At 40.2% G+C, this 17,356-nt stretch overlaps 1 protein-coding gene across 2 annotated transcripts; it reads left to right on the top strand.

The window, feature by feature from the left end:
* The first annotated feature begins 12,239 nt into the window (after positions 1-12,239).
* LOC147639587 (protein translation factor SUI1 homolog 2-like) lies at positions 12,240-14,140 on the top strand. Of its 2 annotated transcripts, none has more exons than XM_086825692.1 (5): positions 12,240-12,360; positions 12,747-12,821; positions 13,321-13,526; positions 13,613-13,666; positions 13,799-14,140. In XM_086825692.1, exons 2-5 carry the CDS (start codon positions 12,782-12,784, stop codon positions 13,841-13,843), a joined length of 345 nt encoding a protein of 114 aa, XP_086681818.1. In that variant the 5' UTR covers positions 12,240-12,360; positions 12,747-12,781; the 3' UTR covers positions 13,844-14,140. The 2 variants fall into 2 exon arrangements, with proteins under 2 accessions (XP_086681818.1, XP_086681827.1); XM_086825701.1 differs by lacking the exon at positions 12,240-12,360 and adding an exon at positions 12,373-12,389.
* The last annotated feature ends 3,216 nt before the right edge of the window (positions 14,141-17,356 follow it).

Here is a 17,356-nt window from a genome sequence, read left to right as displayed (position 1 = left end):
CCTGATATTTTACAGGCACCCACCTTGCTCCTTGGAAAGAGGCCACACAATCTGACTCTCAAAATGCTGACCAATCAAAGCTTTCAAAGTAAAAAACCCTAAGAGTTTTGACCCTACTAACTCACGGGTCAGGAACCTGCTATCTCATGAGGTCAAAACCTGCTATCTCACGGGCTAACCACTTCACGGCTTAACCCTCTCATGCACTAACAAGTCTTGTATGGGCTAAGCCATCTGCTATCTCACATGGTCAGAACTTGCCATCTCATGTTGTGAGAATCTACTATCTCACAGCTTAACCCTCTCACGCGCTAACAAGTCTCACGGGTGAAGCCACCTGCTGCTATCTCACGGGTTAAGAGCCTGCACTCTCACGGGTTAAGCCACTTCACGGCTTAACCATCTCACGTCTGAACTGTCTCATGGATTAAGCCACTTCACGGCTTAATCATCTCACGTCTTAACTGCTTCACAGCTTAACCACTTCACGACTTAATCATTTCACGTCTTAACTATCTCACAGGTTAAAACCCTGCTATCTCACGGTGGGTAAAGATCCTGCACTCTCATGGCTTATGCCTTCCCGCCTACATCTTCACATATTATACACTTGCTCACCCCACTAACACCCTTCTCCTCACTAAAACACACACACACACACACCATGCCAAAAAGAAGAAGAAGAAGAAGTAGAAGAAGAAAGAAAAAGAAGAGAAGACCACATGCTCTCACAAGTCATTGTGACTGGCTCTCTAATCAATGTTACAGATGTCGACATCCGACACATTTGAACCAGAAGTCGCAGAAACTCCTGTTGTCACACAGGCAAGTGCCTCACGATCACCAATGGACAGAAAAAAGAGACCATCACGTGGTCCAAAACTCAGCTATTTGGGACAATATGCATAGATGTTCCAAATTAGCAAGGATGTAAAAATTGTGCATGGGAAGATAGCCATGCACTACCATAGCCCAGAATGTTTACAGATTTTAGAGGATGTTGAAGTCAAGAACAAGCTGAAGAAGGTAGGGCTAGGATGAATGGTTGAATGCCTTCCCCGCACAATCAACACAGAGTTGTGTGTTGAATATTTAAAGACTTATGACATGGCCACTAAGCAGGGATAGGTCACCAAGATAGATGGTACCATTGAACAGGTCCTCATCTCTGAAGATTTGATCCGTGAGGCCTTGCCAATGAAGATCCATTCTCACAACTTCGAGAAAATGCCCTTGGATGCCATGCTCAAGAAAAGCTCATACAATTCAAATGGGGCTGAATATGACAATATACGGGATGAGGTGACAGAGAAATCCTGCTGTACCATGTCTCTCATTATGCAGGTAAAACTCGTGGACAGATACAACAAGGTCCCTCTTAATAGGTTTTCTAAGGTGCATGAGGATAAAGAGGAAGACTATGCATGGTACATCCATAGGGAAATGGAGAACTACCTGAAGGCCCACCAGTCCAAAGTTTGCAACCCCTACTTGCTTACAAAGGTGCTAAGTCACACTGCAGAGCTTCCCATTCCAGAATTAGCACGAGAAGAGTAGGAGAAAGAAGAAAGACACAAATTAGATAATGAAGAAACTAAAGAAGAGTAGAAGAAAGAAGATCGACCAAGAATATGAGGGGTATCATACCCGGAGTCACTGAGGAGTCAGAATGCCTGGAAGCAGAACTGGCAAAGGAAATAGCTTCTTAGCAGTGGTGGTGCAAAAGGAAGCCAAGGGAATAAGCTTATCAGAAATTCGAGTAAGCACAGTCGCTAAAGTACCTCAACAAACATCAACTTGATTTAAGTATTTGTGAAGTAGTTCATTCTTTACATCCCATAGAAGTTTTAAAGGATTCAAAACCAATAAGTAAGCCACCTTATAGAGTAAGTTTGATTGAAAGACAAGAAGTTGAAAAATAGTTGGCTGAATGTTTAGAACAAGCTTTATTAGGCCAATTAAGTCTCCATGGGCTTCACCATTATTATTATTGGTGAAGAAAAAAGATGGATCTATGCGCTTGTGGATAGATTATTGTGGATTGAATGCAATCACAATAAAAAATAAATTTCCTATTCCTAGGATAGATGAGTTGTTTGATTAACTCAAAGATACTAAATATTTTAGTAACATAGATTTAAGGTTTTGATATCATCAAGTAAGAATTAGAGTTGATGATGTGCCAAAAACAACATTTAGAACATATTTTGGGCACTGAGTTTTTAGTTATGCCTTTTGGTCTAACTAATGTTCCCGTTACTTTTATGACCATGATGAATACTATACTTCATCCTTATTTAAGAAAATTTATGGTGGTTTTTATTGATGATATACTAGTCTTTAGTCAAAAAATGAACAAGAACATATTGAGCACCTTAGAAAAGTATTTCAATTATTGAGAAAAAAAAATTATTTGCTAAAAAATCTAAATGTGACTTCTTCAAAAAAGAAGTGCAATATCTTAGACACATAGTGTCCAAGGAAGGAATTTGTATGGATCCTGAGAAAGTTGAAGCTATATTGAGATGGAAGACCCCATCCAATATAGATGAATTATAAACCTTTTTAGGACTTGCTTGGTTCTACCGAAAGTTTTTATTATGCTAAGATAGTTGTTCCAATGAACGAACCAGCTTAAAGGAAAAGGAAAACAATTGAGTTGGACTCATGATCAATAAACTAGCTTTGAAAAATTAAAAGTAGTAATAGCTACTGCTTCTATTTTACAAATTGTGGATCTAAATGAATCATTTGTATTGGAAACGGATGCTAGTAATTTTGCTGTAGGAGCAGTATTATTGCAGAAGGGAAGGCTAGTTGCATTTGAAAGTAAAAGTCGGACAAAGCTCAAAGTAACTATTCAACTTATGAAAAAGAACTATTTGCAATTCTGCATGCTCTTAAAAAATGGCGTCATTATTTGTATGGTGTCAATTTTGACGTATTGTATGACCATGAAAGTCTTAAATGGTTAAATACGTTAAAAGGTAGGAAGGCTAGATGGGCTAAAATCCTACAAGAGTTTGATTTTCAAATCAGATATAGAAAAAGAAAATTTAATGGTGAGTTTTTGGCTCACTTAAAAGAAAAATGTGCTAATGACCCTATGTCATGACATCGAAATTATCGGGAGCCTAGAGAGCTTGATCGTCCGGGCAAGGCACATGCAGGGTTTAGGGGAGGCCAAAAGACCAGTTACAAACTCTAGGGTGACTGGGCACTAATAAGAGTGGCCGGACACATGTGAAGAGAACTTTTGCTATTAAAAGAGTTTGAGTCTTGATATAGGAACTAGAGTATGCTTTTGGCTATGGTTGGTAGCACTCTAGTGTTGGGAAAGAAGGCGTGCAATATGGCTACCCTTATATTGGTATCAGAGCAGGATGGTCAGTAGCGCCTCATGATTTCATCTTATGAGCGTTGCACGCTGTGGATATGCCGACCACCAATTCAGCGTTTGAACTAATCGTCCAGTCGACATCTGAAAATTACTCTCAGTAGTCGCCACCAACAAGAGATAATAAAGGTTTGCATATGGTCGCCTATGCGTAAGGGAGGCAACCATCTTTTTCTCATATGCCTTCGCTTCTATTGGAGTTGTCAAGCAGCGCTGTCGACACAACCGCCACGAGCTTCTTGGTGTGGCTCTATTGTATAGTGTATGCTATATTTCAAATAGCAGCACCTTGTCTTGTCGGTAGCGAACGCAGCCAACCAATAATACTTTTGCTTGTTAGTAGCCAAGTTGCAGGCGTTGCTAACTGCGTTGCGGAGCGCTGAAGCTTCAACGATTTCTTTCAACAAAAATTCAGAGTTTTTTTTTTAAAGAAAAAAAATCAAAGGTTATGCCTTATGAAGGTTTAAACCTTTGTATCCAAGAGCTTGTTCGCAAAAAGGAAAGATTCGAGGCTGTTTTTACGACGATCGAGAGGTACTTTGCAAACGACAACTCTCAAATTTTCATACCGCAACACCGGCAATTTCACTTTGAGCTAACAATCCGGTTGTTTTCCTAGACCTTGGAATTGAGGTTGGTGCTTGTGTTATTCTCTTACATCGCATTTAGAGGGTTTACTAAAGAGAATATGGGGGAGAGGGAAAGCTTCAAACCCTAGCAAGCAAACACACACACACACACAAGAGAGAGCAAGACACAAGAGAGAGATGGATAGCTGAATTTTCTTCTATCTTCTTCTTCTCTACTCAACCAGCACAACATAAAGATAAGAGTACACAACCCGACTAAATGAGCTGGCGCTATAACTATGCCAGTCTCTACTAGTAATCCAAAATGGTTGTCACACAGCCTGTCATCCCACTGGTCGCATATCACCCATAATATCACTAACCATGCCAGTGGTGTAGATGCGGAAGCTATCACCCAGGCGGGTCATTAATATCCGCCGCCGTAGCACTAGGTGAGCTTGATATTTCAACACCCCCTCGAGCTTAACTCCACACACTGGACTCCAAGTAAGCTCCTAAACTTGTGGAGCTTCTCTATGCCCTATGCTTTCGTGAAGATGTCACCCACCTAATCCTCTGTGCTAACATATACCAGATCTACATCTCCTACTAGAACCTTCTCTCTCACAAAGTAATAATGCACCTCAATGTGCTTCATTCTAGCATGATATACTGGGTTACTGTATATGCTGCTCATGTTGTCACAATATATGACAACTGCCCTATCCACGGGCTCTCCCCTGTCACCAACAAGTAGCTTCTGAAACCAAGCTACCTCACAAGCTGCCATAGCAGCACCCCTGTACTCTGCCTCTGTACTGCCTCTGTACTCGACAAGGCAGCACCCCTATACTCTGTCTCTGTACTGCCTCTGTACTCGACAAGGCAACTGTTGGTTGCTTCTTACTACTCCAACTCACAGCAACACTCCCAAATGAGAACATAAAACCACCGGTAGATCTCCTACCTACAATACTACCAGCCCAATCAGCATTTGTGTACCCATGCAACTGTATCTCTGTGCCAACCTCATAGAAAAGTTCATAATCAACTGTGGACTTTATGTACCTAAGGATTCATCTAGTCACATCCAAGTGTGGCTTCCTAGGGGCCTACATAAACTGACTCACAAGTCTAACAACATACCTCAAGTCTGGCCTTGTAATGGTCATGTAGGTCAAACTACCCACTATGCGCGTGTATGTAAAAGCTCACCTGTATCTGCGAAAAGCTTTGTGTTTTGCTCCAATCGCACTGAAATAGGTTTACATCCTGTCATACCATACTTGGACATGTCCAAGCCATACTGCCTCTGCAATAGCAAAATGCCATGAGGTGATGTCACCACCTCTATGCCCAAGAAATACCGCAGCTCACCCAAATCCTTCATCTCAAACTTCAGCTTCAAAAGCATCCTGACATCATGTATGTCTGCATCACTATCACCAGTGATAATCAAGTCATCCACATAGATGACTAATAGCATGATCCCTCTATCTGTCTTTTTCACATATAGTGAAAAATTTGCATTGGATATCTGAAATCCAATGGTAACAAGATACTCCCCAATCTTGTTTAACCATGCTCTGGGTGCCTACTTCAAGCCATACAAGGCTTTGCGTAACCTGCACATAAAATCTGAATGTGCAGCACTCTCATAATCTGGTGGCTGCATGCATGTACACTTCTTCTTGCAAATCATCATGCAAGAAAGCATTCTTTACATCCATTTGATGTAAAGACCAACCCTTGCAACCATAGCAATGACAGCTCTCACGGTTGCCATTCTTGCAACCGGGCTGAATGTCTCCTCATAGTCTATGCCATAATCCTGCGCATAGCCCTTGGCAACTAATCTTGCCTTGTACCTGCTCACTGAACCATCAGCATTGTGCTTGACTTTATACACCCACTTACATCCAATTGCCTTCTTTTCCTTAGGCAAAGGCACTAACTCTCATGTTGCATTTGCACCAATGCTGCCATCTCCTCATTCATGCCATCTTCCCATTTCTTATTTCCATTTGCTTACTCAAAGCAAGTGGGCTCAACCTCCTGTATTGCTTTTACCATCTAAGCAGAATGATGGGATGTATATCCATCATATCTCAACCTGTCAATAGGGTATCTAATCCTCGTAGACCTGCGTACACCTGGATCACTGCCAGGTGTCCTCAAAACAGCCCTGGTTCTCCTTACACCAGGAGTAATCACATACAGAATGCCAAGCTACTCATCAAGGCTCTGCTTAGAGCCACTAGAGTCACCATCCACATATGAGTGACTTGCTGACAGATCAGGCACAAAAGGTTGATCTACCTTTTCCTTCCCTTTCCATGATACATGTGTACCTGCATCAACTCGAGGACTCCCCAGGTCCACTCAGCACCTGTGATTGCTGCTCTACATATGGTGCAACATCAGCACTTCTTACATCTACATCTTCTGTTGCCTTCACTACTGGTGCATACCAGCTACTCATCTCATCGAAGACAACATCTCTGCTTACTCGCATCTCACGAGGGGTAGGGTTATAGCATCTATAACCTTTTTTCTCCATAGCATAACCAATGATGAAGATGCATTTCTCTGCCTTTGGATCCAACTTTGTTCTCACTTCATCAGGAACATGTACATATGCAATATACCCAAACACTTTCAAGTGAGAAGGAATGCAATAAGGATGCGGTCAACACTTTTTTACTAAAGTGGCAGGATTTGCATCGATTGTATCACACTCCAAAGGAGATATGCACGCTTGAAGCGAGCTTAACTCTAGGAGGTAAAGCATACAAGTGGTGAATGAGCTTGGAGTCCGAAAATTGGCCTACTACATGGGTTGAATTTGAAAGTGCATTCATGAAAGAATTTCTTCCAAAAAATGAGATGGATCGTAATTGGGAAGCATGGGACAATTGTGAGATGAGAAATCTCACATTGGCTCAGTATATCTCCAATTATAGAGAAATTATTCTCAAGTTGAAATGAATGGGCGACTTTAAGAAAATTCATGGATTAGATTGGGACTATAAGAATCAAGTTAAACAAAATGAGCCGAGAACTTTAGAAGAAGTAATTAAGTTTGCTCAGATTTTCGACGACCCTGTCGGAAAGAAAAGGCGTGCGCAGAATGCACAACGGACATCTAGTGTGTCCGAGGGTTCCAAGCATCAAGGTCAAAATAAAAGAAAGGGACCTAAACAAAAGAATGACCAATCTAAGAAGACTAAAGGACCATAAAAATTTCTGAAGCATGAAGATTTCGAAAGAGCTAATTTTTTTAAAATGTTTTTACTGCATGGAAAAGGGTCATGATAAGCTAATGTGTCCTAAGCTAAAAGAAAATGGGAAGAACTAGCGTGATTAAAGTAAAAAAAATTAAGTGCATACTATTCAAGTGCTCTCTCTAGAGACTTCTTATAAGTTTAAAGAGGCTCAAGTTTATCATGCTGATTCTACTCATGCATGTTGTGCACATCATCGATGTGGGTGCCAACATTTGGACCATATAAGTTGGTTTGAATGCATGGTCACAAGGTGCGAGTTATGATTTTGATGATAGTGCCACACAAAATTTCTTGAACTATACTTTAGTCAAGAAATTAAAGTTGCTGCAAAGTCGAAGTGATCATAAGTATGTGGTTTCTTTGATTAATGGCTATGATAAAGATGTCTGGGATACAGTAGTTCGTGATGTTCCATTAGTCATTCAAGGTCATGAGATACATTTGGATTTTTAAGTTATTCACATCACTCAAGTGGATGTTATTTTAGGTCGAGAGTGGTTATATAACATTGGTCCATCTTTGTCTAGAAGTTATTTGCATAATTCTTTTGAATTTGAAGTAGATGCTAAAAATGTTCACTTGCAAGGTGAACATGATGTAGTACCCTCTTCACCTCTTATATGCTGTATGGAACTCAATCACCTTGTACAAGCTAATGAAGTAGAAAACATCTTTTTGTGCTACATGAGTCTCGATGATATCATTTCCTTTTCTTCATGTGAAAACATAAGTGGTTTGAGTGAGCACAGTGTTTACATGACTTCTTTTTAATCAAAGCATGTTAACAATAAAAAAGGTTAATGAATCCTTAAAGCAATTGTTATAACAATTTAAAGATGTGTTTCCAAATGAATTACTGGAAGGATTACCTCCTGTCCCCTATGATGTTGAGCATCCAATCGAAGTGCTACATGGCTCAAAGCTAGTAAGTAAGCCTCCTTATTGGCTTAGTTTTGAGGAAGCACAAGAAGTAGAATGACAGTTAAAGGAATACCTTAAAAGTGGATTCATTCGACCAAGCGCTTTGCCTTGGGATTCACCAATTCTATTGGTGAAGAAAAAAGTTGGGTCTATGCGACTGTGCGTAGACTACTGTGGTTTAAATCAAATCATGATTAAGAATAAATACCCTTTGCCACGAATAGATGAGTTGTTTGATCAAATCTAAGGGACAAAGTCCTTTATGAAAATCGATTTAAATCAATTTATGATCCGGATATCATCAAGTGAGAATTCGAGAAGCGGATGTCCAAAAGACTACTTTTCGAACTAAGTTTGGTCACTATGAGTTTTTGGTCATGCCCTTTGGTTTGACTAATGCTCCGGCCACATTTATGACACTCATGGATCGTGTCTTGAAACCTTATTTAGGAAAATTTGTCGTGTTTTTCCTAGATGATATCCTGATCTATAGTCGCACTAAGAAAGAAGAGGGATCCAAAAAATCACTCTTAATTTGAGTAAAACTCAACTCGTTAACCATGGACATTGAATCGGCTACCATATTGTATCGTCCTTTTCTATATCTCAATTGAAATTCAAACTCTTGGAGCAACTTTGCCCATCGAGCTTTGCATCCTTTCAACTCTTTTTGACTAGATAGCCACATTAACGAGACAGACACTTCCACTAGCGGTAAGTCTCAAGAGATGTCTCAAGGACACATGTCACTTACGAGTGATGAAAGAAATCGTTGGAAGAATTTTTCCATTGATAACAGTTACTTACTTTACAAAGGTAGAGTATGTATACCTTCAGATTTAGACATTAGTAAGGCATTCAATTTTATACGAATGTCATGATAGTCTGAGTGCTGGTCATCCTGGAATACGGAAGACATATGCACTAGTTCAGAGATAATTTTATTGGTCTAGCTTAAGTAAGGACGTCCAAGACTGTCTTAAATTGCCAAAAGTGCCAGGTCAATAAAGTAGAATGCTTGAAGGTAGGTGGTTTACTAAGTCCACTAAATATCCGAAATGGTAAGTGCGAGAGTATCTCAATAGACTTTATAGTTGGATTACCTAAAATGAACAGAGGCCACGATTCGGTTTGGGTGGTCGTATAGATAGGTTGACAAAAATGTGTCGGTTTATTCGGACAAAAACAATAGTGACTACGCCTAAGTTAGTAAGGCTATTCATTGAAACATCTATCAACTATGTACGGCTGATCATCATGGTCAAACTGAGAGAGTTAACCAAGTCTTGGAAGACATGCCACGAGCATATGTAAGCAAAAAGCAAACCAATTGGGAAGATTATTTATGCTTATTGGAATTTGCTTATAATAGTGCCAAACATTCAACAACGGGATTTAGTCTATTTATGTTGATGTATGGTTTCTAACCATGAGCTCCAGTGGCCATTGGACTCCAGAAAGAAAAGATACAAAAAGTTAAAGATTTCTTCAAGATCTCTAAGAGATGATAAAAATCGCAAAAAGTTAAAGATTTCTTCAAGATCTCTAAGAGATGATAAAAATCGCAAAAGATAATGTTAAGAGAGCACAAGACCGTGCTAAACATTATGCAGACAAAGATCATAGATAAATCATCTTTGAGGATGGTGATAAAGTGTTTTCAAACGTTCCAGCACACTCTGAATCTTTGAAAACAGGGAGAAGTCCGAAGCGATCTCCAAGGTATTGTGGTCCATTTACAATACTTAAAAAAGTAGGTAGTGTTGCTTATAAGTTAGCTTTAGCAACAAGCTCTAAAGTTCATCCAGTTTTTAACGTCAGTAGACTGAAAAAGAAGTTGGGTGATGACGATAATCTCATTAGTCAAGAGATCCTAGTAGAACTTATTGACCCCCATCCTTACCACACGAACCAGAAAAAGTCTTGGATTTCCAAGAGAAAAGAACTCGACACTCTGTATGACAAGAGTGTTTAGTTAAGTGGAAGGATACACCAGAAGAAGGTTCTACTTCGGAAAAGGTAAGCACACTTAGAAAGAGGTTTCTGAATTTCGTTTTCAAGGACGAAAACTCCTCTTACGGGGGGATTAATGTCATGACAACAGAATTATTGGGAGCCTGGGAACGCCTATGGCCTCTCTTTCTTTTTTTTGTGCACCCTATAATACGTTTTGTTATCGTCATGGCTTTTTTCTACATGGCAATAATTTAACATGAATTATGCTTAGATTTGAGGATAAAGATATGGGCAGGTGTTTTACATCACTACAATGATTAATATTTTTAAAATGCAAAGGCTAACGCGTTAAGATATGCGGGATAATCTCATTTTCTATTAATGCAAAGGCTAACAACTTAGGATATGTGAGACAATCTCAAACACGGATGTCTTCGTGCAACTACGTAGACAACTTGATTTCTTTTTGTCATGTTGTGAGGTTATATCATGGCATGATCATCGTATTATAACTGTGAGGGCACAAAACCTGCGTGTATTTTGGTTCTTCTGGTTCACCTCTCCCTTTTTCACCACTTGACGTGGGTGCTTTCTCACCAAGGAACAAAGAGGCATGTTAATGTGGGGTCGAAGTAGAGTGTTTTCAAGCATTGCACCAAGCTTATTTGGTATGTAATTTTCCATGAAGACGTATGCACACTCAAAGAGAATGACTGGTGATAGGCATACCTTGTTTTTGAGATCTCCTTGACTATATAGAGCGTATAGCTGATTTCTATGACTTATTTCTTAACAGGAAATATTGTGGTAGTGTGCATACATATTTGACGTAATCCTCTACACATAACTAACCCTCCTTCAGGTTTGAAGAAATCCCATTGCACGTATCTTTTTCATCAGTTTGCCAATACTTATTAGAGAGGGTGCCATTATATAAATGACCATTTAAAAAAAGAGATGATTTAGTGTTCCACCTTTATCCACTGTAAACATTCCTTTGAGGCATTCCACACGTACAAATTCTTTAAGAGGTTCTAGTTGGATACATTGATATCTCCATTCCCTATGCCTATTGTAATTGATGCCTCAATAAGTTTGGTTTTTTTCAGAGTAGGAAATTTTGGGCAGTTTACTAATAGAAGGATCTGATTGCTTCTTGCCTTTTCTTTCCTCAATTCCAAAAGACCCTAGAAAAAAGCGCAAGCATATAAATGAGAATAGTATATAAACCATACAACCATCGACAAGAACCTGGGAAAAAGCACAAAGATATATATTCGCAATTTATAAGCCATACTTGCTAGCAATGTATACATCCAACAATAAATGAACTTTGGGATCTTGCTCTTCTTTTCATTGTAAAAACATTGTGAGCGCAACTGGGACCTTCAGGTGGCGTAAGAATCCTTCCTAGTAGGGAATTTGGAGCTGCGTTTCTAGGAGCAGTGCTACGATTGTATTTTGGTTTGTCACAAAAAAGCATAGTGCTGAGTTTGTGACATCTTGGAGAGGAATTCTTTTAGGTTGTTCCATGCTCAGAAGCATATATACATTGACAAGAAGGTGGCATTTATAAAGAATTTAATGGAACTTTAGGCAAAAATAAGTAACAAGAAACATGTAGATATAGCACGAGCACCCACCATGTGATATCCATCCCTTGCAATTATGTTCTCCATACCCGGTAACATCAAGAGGCTTATATAAGTGGGATTTGTGCATATTCCGTTGACACACAACAAGAGCCAGGAGTATGGACACCAAAATGCATAGAACGAAGCTGCGGGCTCAAATCGCCCATGCAAACAAACCACGAGCACCCACCACATGATATCCATCCCATGCAATTATGTTGCTCAATGCATGGGATGGATACGCTTCTACAAGATGGACTTGTGTGAGAAGGCACCAAAAAACAATGGGAGAGCTCGTGGAAAGGCGCCCATGGAAGACCGTATGCAGGCAATGTTCGATGTGGAAGAGCACCAGCCTTCGACGTGGAAACCGGCATCATTGAATTGGAGAACGAGGCTCCGCAGCCAATTTCCAACACAAACTCGAGCCTTAGTAAAAGTGTTACGTTAAAATAAAATTTAAGCATTTAATTAATTAAAAAAAAAGGTTATCATGTATGACCGGCCTTGGCAAATTACAATGGCTCTTCGCTGAAGTTTAATATTGTCCTCTGAGCTTCATCTTGTTCGATCTCTTGACGGTTCACATCCCACAGGTTTGTCTGTGCTTCTCGTTGTCTCGAGAGTAGGGCTTTCATTCTTTTAACTGCGGCGTGTTGCTGCTTGCAACTTAGGGTTTCCTCTGTGCTAATTTTGTCTTCTTGCTACGATGTCTGTAAAATTAGGGTTTCCGTTGCCGCCTCGCGTGGCTTTGGCTTTAGTTGTAAATGGGTTTCTTCTTGTTGTCTGTGATTTAGTGCAAATCAGGGTTTTAGGGTGTGGGTTGCCTTCTTGCGGCCTAAAATATTACGAATTGTCTCTGTGCGCTGCGGATTTAGGGTTGTTGGGTCTTGGATTAGGCGATTCACTTTTTGCCTTGCTCTGAACAGATAAGGTATTTCATGTTCTCATCTGTGTTGGGGTCTGTTTTCTGGTTTGTCAGTCGGACAGGAAGGGCCTTGTCAGACCGGAAGGCTCATGTCAGACCTAGATATCGAGCTCTCGGGTGGAACCTTTGGTAAGTCAAGAGGCACGACCCTCTTCTTTCCTACTTCATTTTTGCTTCTTTTCGGTTTTCAGAGCACTACAGGCTGCGTGTGCTTTGATTAATTTGGTCTGATCTGTGTGCCTTTGTAGAGAAAACATGCCTTTGTTTTGATATTTTCGTGGGTTCATCTAGCACACCAAAGAATTTTAGGAAACACGGTTCTAATGTCCAGGAACCCTAAGAAACGTTCCTAACTGTTTAAACGTAGAATTGTCCACGGCTTAGTAGGTGAGTTAGTAATTAGTTGGACTCTCACGCCCCTCAGTCGGTGGACCAGTTCTTCTCTAGTGAGTTATTGCCTGTTCCTCCAAAGATCCAGTCTTGATCATTGCCATGGCCTAGATTTGCATACGAAGTGTGTTCTCAATCTTAGTGAGATGCGACCGATGTTGCATGAATTACAAGGCTTAATGTTGTAGACTCGGACAGTAGGGCAATTCACATGATCTCGGTTATCGTGCCATCTCAGATCCCTTTGCGGAAGCCAATGCTGAGGATTCCGGTGCAGGAGCAAAAGAGTATGTGCACGTGCGGACTCAACAGCGGAATGGTAGGAAGAGCTTGACAACTGTCCAAGGCCTTAAGAAGGAGTTCAATTACAACAAAATACTCAAAGACTTCAAGAAAGAGTTCTGCTGCAATGGGAGTTTGGTTCAAGATCCTGAGCTGGGTCAGGTGTGGTTTTCTTCCACTTTGTTGGCTTTTTGTGTTTTGGAAGTAATCAAGTTTTGGGCCTTTATGGGGCTTTCATTATTTTGCAGGTGATTCAGCTGCAGGGAGATCAGCGGAAGAACGTCTCACAGTTCCTTGTGCAGGTAGACCTCTTTTGATTTTAGTACCTCTTTTGATTTTAGTAGTCAACTCTCGGGTGTTTTTTTTTCTTGGGGGGGGGGGGGGGTGAGGGTGGCGGTGGCTTTGGCTAATCCTTTCACCTCCTAAATTTGCAGGCAGGTGTTGTCAAAAAAGACCACATCAAAATCCACGGATTTTGAGACATTGTGGTGCATATCCCATGTGCTCCATCCTTGTGATTTATGATGTTATACATGACACATCATTATTTTTATTATTTTCAACCTAGAACTACTCAAAAGGATGGGACTCTAATGTGATTAAGGTACTTATATAATGATATAAGCTTGATGCGTGGGATGGGGTTTATGCATAAATGACTTTGGGTATAATTCACTCATGAATGCTCAACCGCTGTTGAAAACTTTGGGTCTTCGGGACTAGAATCAAGATGTAGAATCAAACTTTTTAATGATGCGTTGAGAGCGTGTGTCTTCGTGTGCAGTGTTGTGTCTTTGAATTCTCTCCTTGGGATATATTATATAAAAACATAGCCAAAATCAGTGCTATAGTTAACCAAGAGTTTAATGATTGTGCGAAAAATGTGTCTGGTCTGATATTTGTTTCTTTGTTTATATAATATATATAGCAGTGCCAAACTTCCCCTTCAATTACTCGCTAAGTTAGATAGTTTAATTGCAGCTCTGTCTCCTTAAAATCATGCTTTTTTAAGACTTTTTGAAGATCTTACAGGCTAGGTTTTTAGGATTCATATCTCCAGACGGGGGTCTTACTCTAATGAACTAGAATTATTAGATGTTTGGATCAAATCCTTTTGGAGTGGAATAGTGAAAGTTTCAGATAGTGGCAGGAAGGTATTTTTGTTGAACTTTGGGAATGCAAGCTGTAGGTTATGCTAAGCTTCTGTTTCCAGGTGGAATTCAAGGCGTGCCAGAAGCTTGATGAATCCGTACAGCTATGTATGAGAGTTGATTTGGGAGAGGAGCAAAGTAGGATAGGTTTGTGAGGACAGAATGTGGCATGGGACTACATGGAATCACACAGCATATCAATGGGAAGACTTGGAATATCTTGCGTGTAATAGTAGCAGGGGGAAATAACTTGGCAAATGAACATGGCAACCAGGCTGACTTATTGAAAATGAGGTGTAGGACATATCTTAAAAGGGTGATCCTTTCTACAAGTAGCGGCCAAACTGTAATGGCCCCGGACTGGGTCGGCCACACACTTAAAAGTATTAATACTATTAACAAGATGAAATGGAAGAAGGTAGCAACGTTGAAATTTAAATGTTATTGCAAAAGGGTTGACCCTCCACGTAACATGATTATATTACCTAAGGTTCTTGAAGATACAAGCTTCATGGGCATTACATATCAGTTTTTCAATGACATTTATGCGATTACATTCTGCAAACGTGATTTGTTGAAGTCAGAGTTGATTCCATTGTCGCCAAGAACCTTGCCTCCCATTACCTAGAGTCTTGCCACAAGCATACATGTCCCACAAGCATCCGCACACAAGCATTTGTGGAGACCTTCATGGTCATTTACGTAGATGTAGAATAGGTTAAAAGAATTGGAGTAGCTCTTGATGGTGACTTGTTGAAAAATGTAAGTAGAAATCAGCATTAGGTTGAATTGTCGATATCAAAATGTTGAATGCATTTTTGGGCACAGCTAGAGAACCAAGAGTTAGCAGTTGAGAAGGTCATCCGAGCGTTGGATGATAATATGCTGGTTGAACGAAAAGGTTGGAGACGCAAGAAAATCATGTCTATGGAGTGGTTTGTTGAAAATTGTGTTCCTCTACCTTGTCTTTAATGCACCAATTTCCCTTGAGAGAAGAGAGAGAGCCATTTCCACATAGATTGGGCAATCTCAACATAATAATAATTCTTTCCATTTGTAGCTAGTTGATATTGTGTTAATTCTTTTTATCTTTAGTGGTGCATATGTCCTACCAACTACCTGTTTGTTGTAATAATTCTTCATTATCGCTGAGTTTGTCCTGTGTCTCCGGAGCTCTGACATCTTTGGAGCTTTGAGAGAAACTCAGTACCTAGACCTTTGTATGAATTTATGCTCTTATGTGTGTGTATGAATTCTTCATTATCGCTGAGTTTGTCCTGTGCGTCTTTGGAGCTCTGACATCTTTGGAGCTTTGAGAGAAACTCAGTACATAGACCTTTGTATGAATTTATGCTCTTATGTATGTGTGCGCATGGGGGGGGGGGGGGGGGGGGGTGTATGGGAGCATATATTGATACCAAGTTCTACACCCACTATTGGGCACTGATGACGTTAGTGGGGATGTAGTATCCAGTCCATACTATGCATGATGAGCCGATGATTTATTGTCTTGTGGATGACTACCATGAGGTTATAAATTTCACATTCTTATAAGGTGAATTTGGGCATGTTCTTGGATTCATCTAGGTATATCTTTATGTTGTATTAGTGGACATGCAAATTTCACATTGTGAAGTTTTTGTCCAAGTTGCAGCTAATTGATATTGTGTTCATTCTTTCTATCTTTAGTGGTGCATATGCCTTGTTAACTACCTTTTTGTTGTAATAATTCTTTCTATTTGTTATGCTCAGTGCTAGGCTTCATTATTGTCAAGTCTGTCGTGTATCTTCGGAGCTCTGACAGAAACTCAGTATACAGACCTTTGTATGAATTTATGCTCTTATGTGTGTGTGTGTGTGTGCGCGCGCGCACGCGTGGGTAGTGTGTGTATGGGAGCATATATTGATACCAAGTTCTACATCCACTATTGGGCACTGATGACGTTAGTGGGGATGTCGTAGTACCCAGTCCATACTATGCATGATGGAGCTGATGGTTTATTGTCGTGTGGATGACTACCACGAGGTTATAAATTGCACATTCTTATAAGGTGAATTTGGGCATGTTCTTGGATTCATCTAGGTATTTACATCTTAGCATAGGCCACACCTCATATGTTGTCCGCACCATTTCAATGAAAGAGGTACTTGATTTGTGAGAGCGCGCTTGACGCCATCCAATAAGTGTCTAAACTTATAACCTGTCTGCCTAGGCTCTAATGAATTGTGGACGTCCAAACTCACTTGTAACTTTTTTGATCATGCTTAAATGAAGCGTGACTTGCAAAACTAAAATGTGAGCAAGTATATACAAAGAGTTTACTACTTGTATATAGCCCATAAGCAAGATTATGATATAGATTCACTTGCATGGTTCACGGGATGGTGTCTCATATCTGTAAACTACACGTGTAGTTCTTACACGTAGTAAAACATTTCTACATGCAGTAAAACATTTCACATGAAAACACTCTTAGGCATACAAGTATGCCATGCATAAGAATGTGTTGGACAATCTCCCTTTCATTTAGCTTGTATAGCAAGTGGTCATTTTGGGCATAGACCGAAGTACTGTCATCTAGATATGGGTGCGAACCAAAGCCCCCAACCTCTCATATCCACCCTACTAGTCCTTTTGGTGTAGACGTAAGTCTACTACCATCATGTTCTAGTCCACATGATCTTTGGCGTAGACATAAGTCCCTTGTCCCATGAGGTGTCATGTCCACTCTATAGAGCTTGTCCATGGGTTTGGAAGCATAGAGAATGCCCAAATAGTGACATATACCACCCCCCCTTCCTCCCTCCCCTTCGACCTCTAAATAGTTGGCCACAACTGAA

This window comes from Cibotium barometz, chromosome 3 (assembly GCF_041138505.1).
Source record: "Cibotium barometz isolate CiBa-2024 chromosome 3, ASM4113850v1, whole genome shotgun sequence".
Taxonomy (NCBI): domain Eukaryota; kingdom Viridiplantae; phylum Streptophyta; class Polypodiopsida; order Cyatheales; family Cibotiaceae; genus Cibotium; species Cibotium barometz.
The sequence above is the reverse complement of the archived record's forward strand: the minus strand, read 5'-3'. Positions and strand labels throughout refer to the sequence as shown.

Coding starts and splice junctions, on each gene's coding strand:
- LOC147639587 (XM_086825692.1), top strand. CDS start 12,782: ATGTCAGACCTAGATATCGAGCTCTCGGGTGGAACCTTTG. Junction 12,822..13,320: donor GCTCTCGGGTGGAACCTTTG/GTAAGTCAAGAG, acceptor GTGCCATCTCAG/ATCCCTTTGCGGAAGCCAAT. Junction 13,527..13,612: donor AAGATCCTGAGCTGGGTCAG/GTGTGGTTTTCT, acceptor ATTATTTTGCAG/GTGATTCAGCTGCAGGGAGA.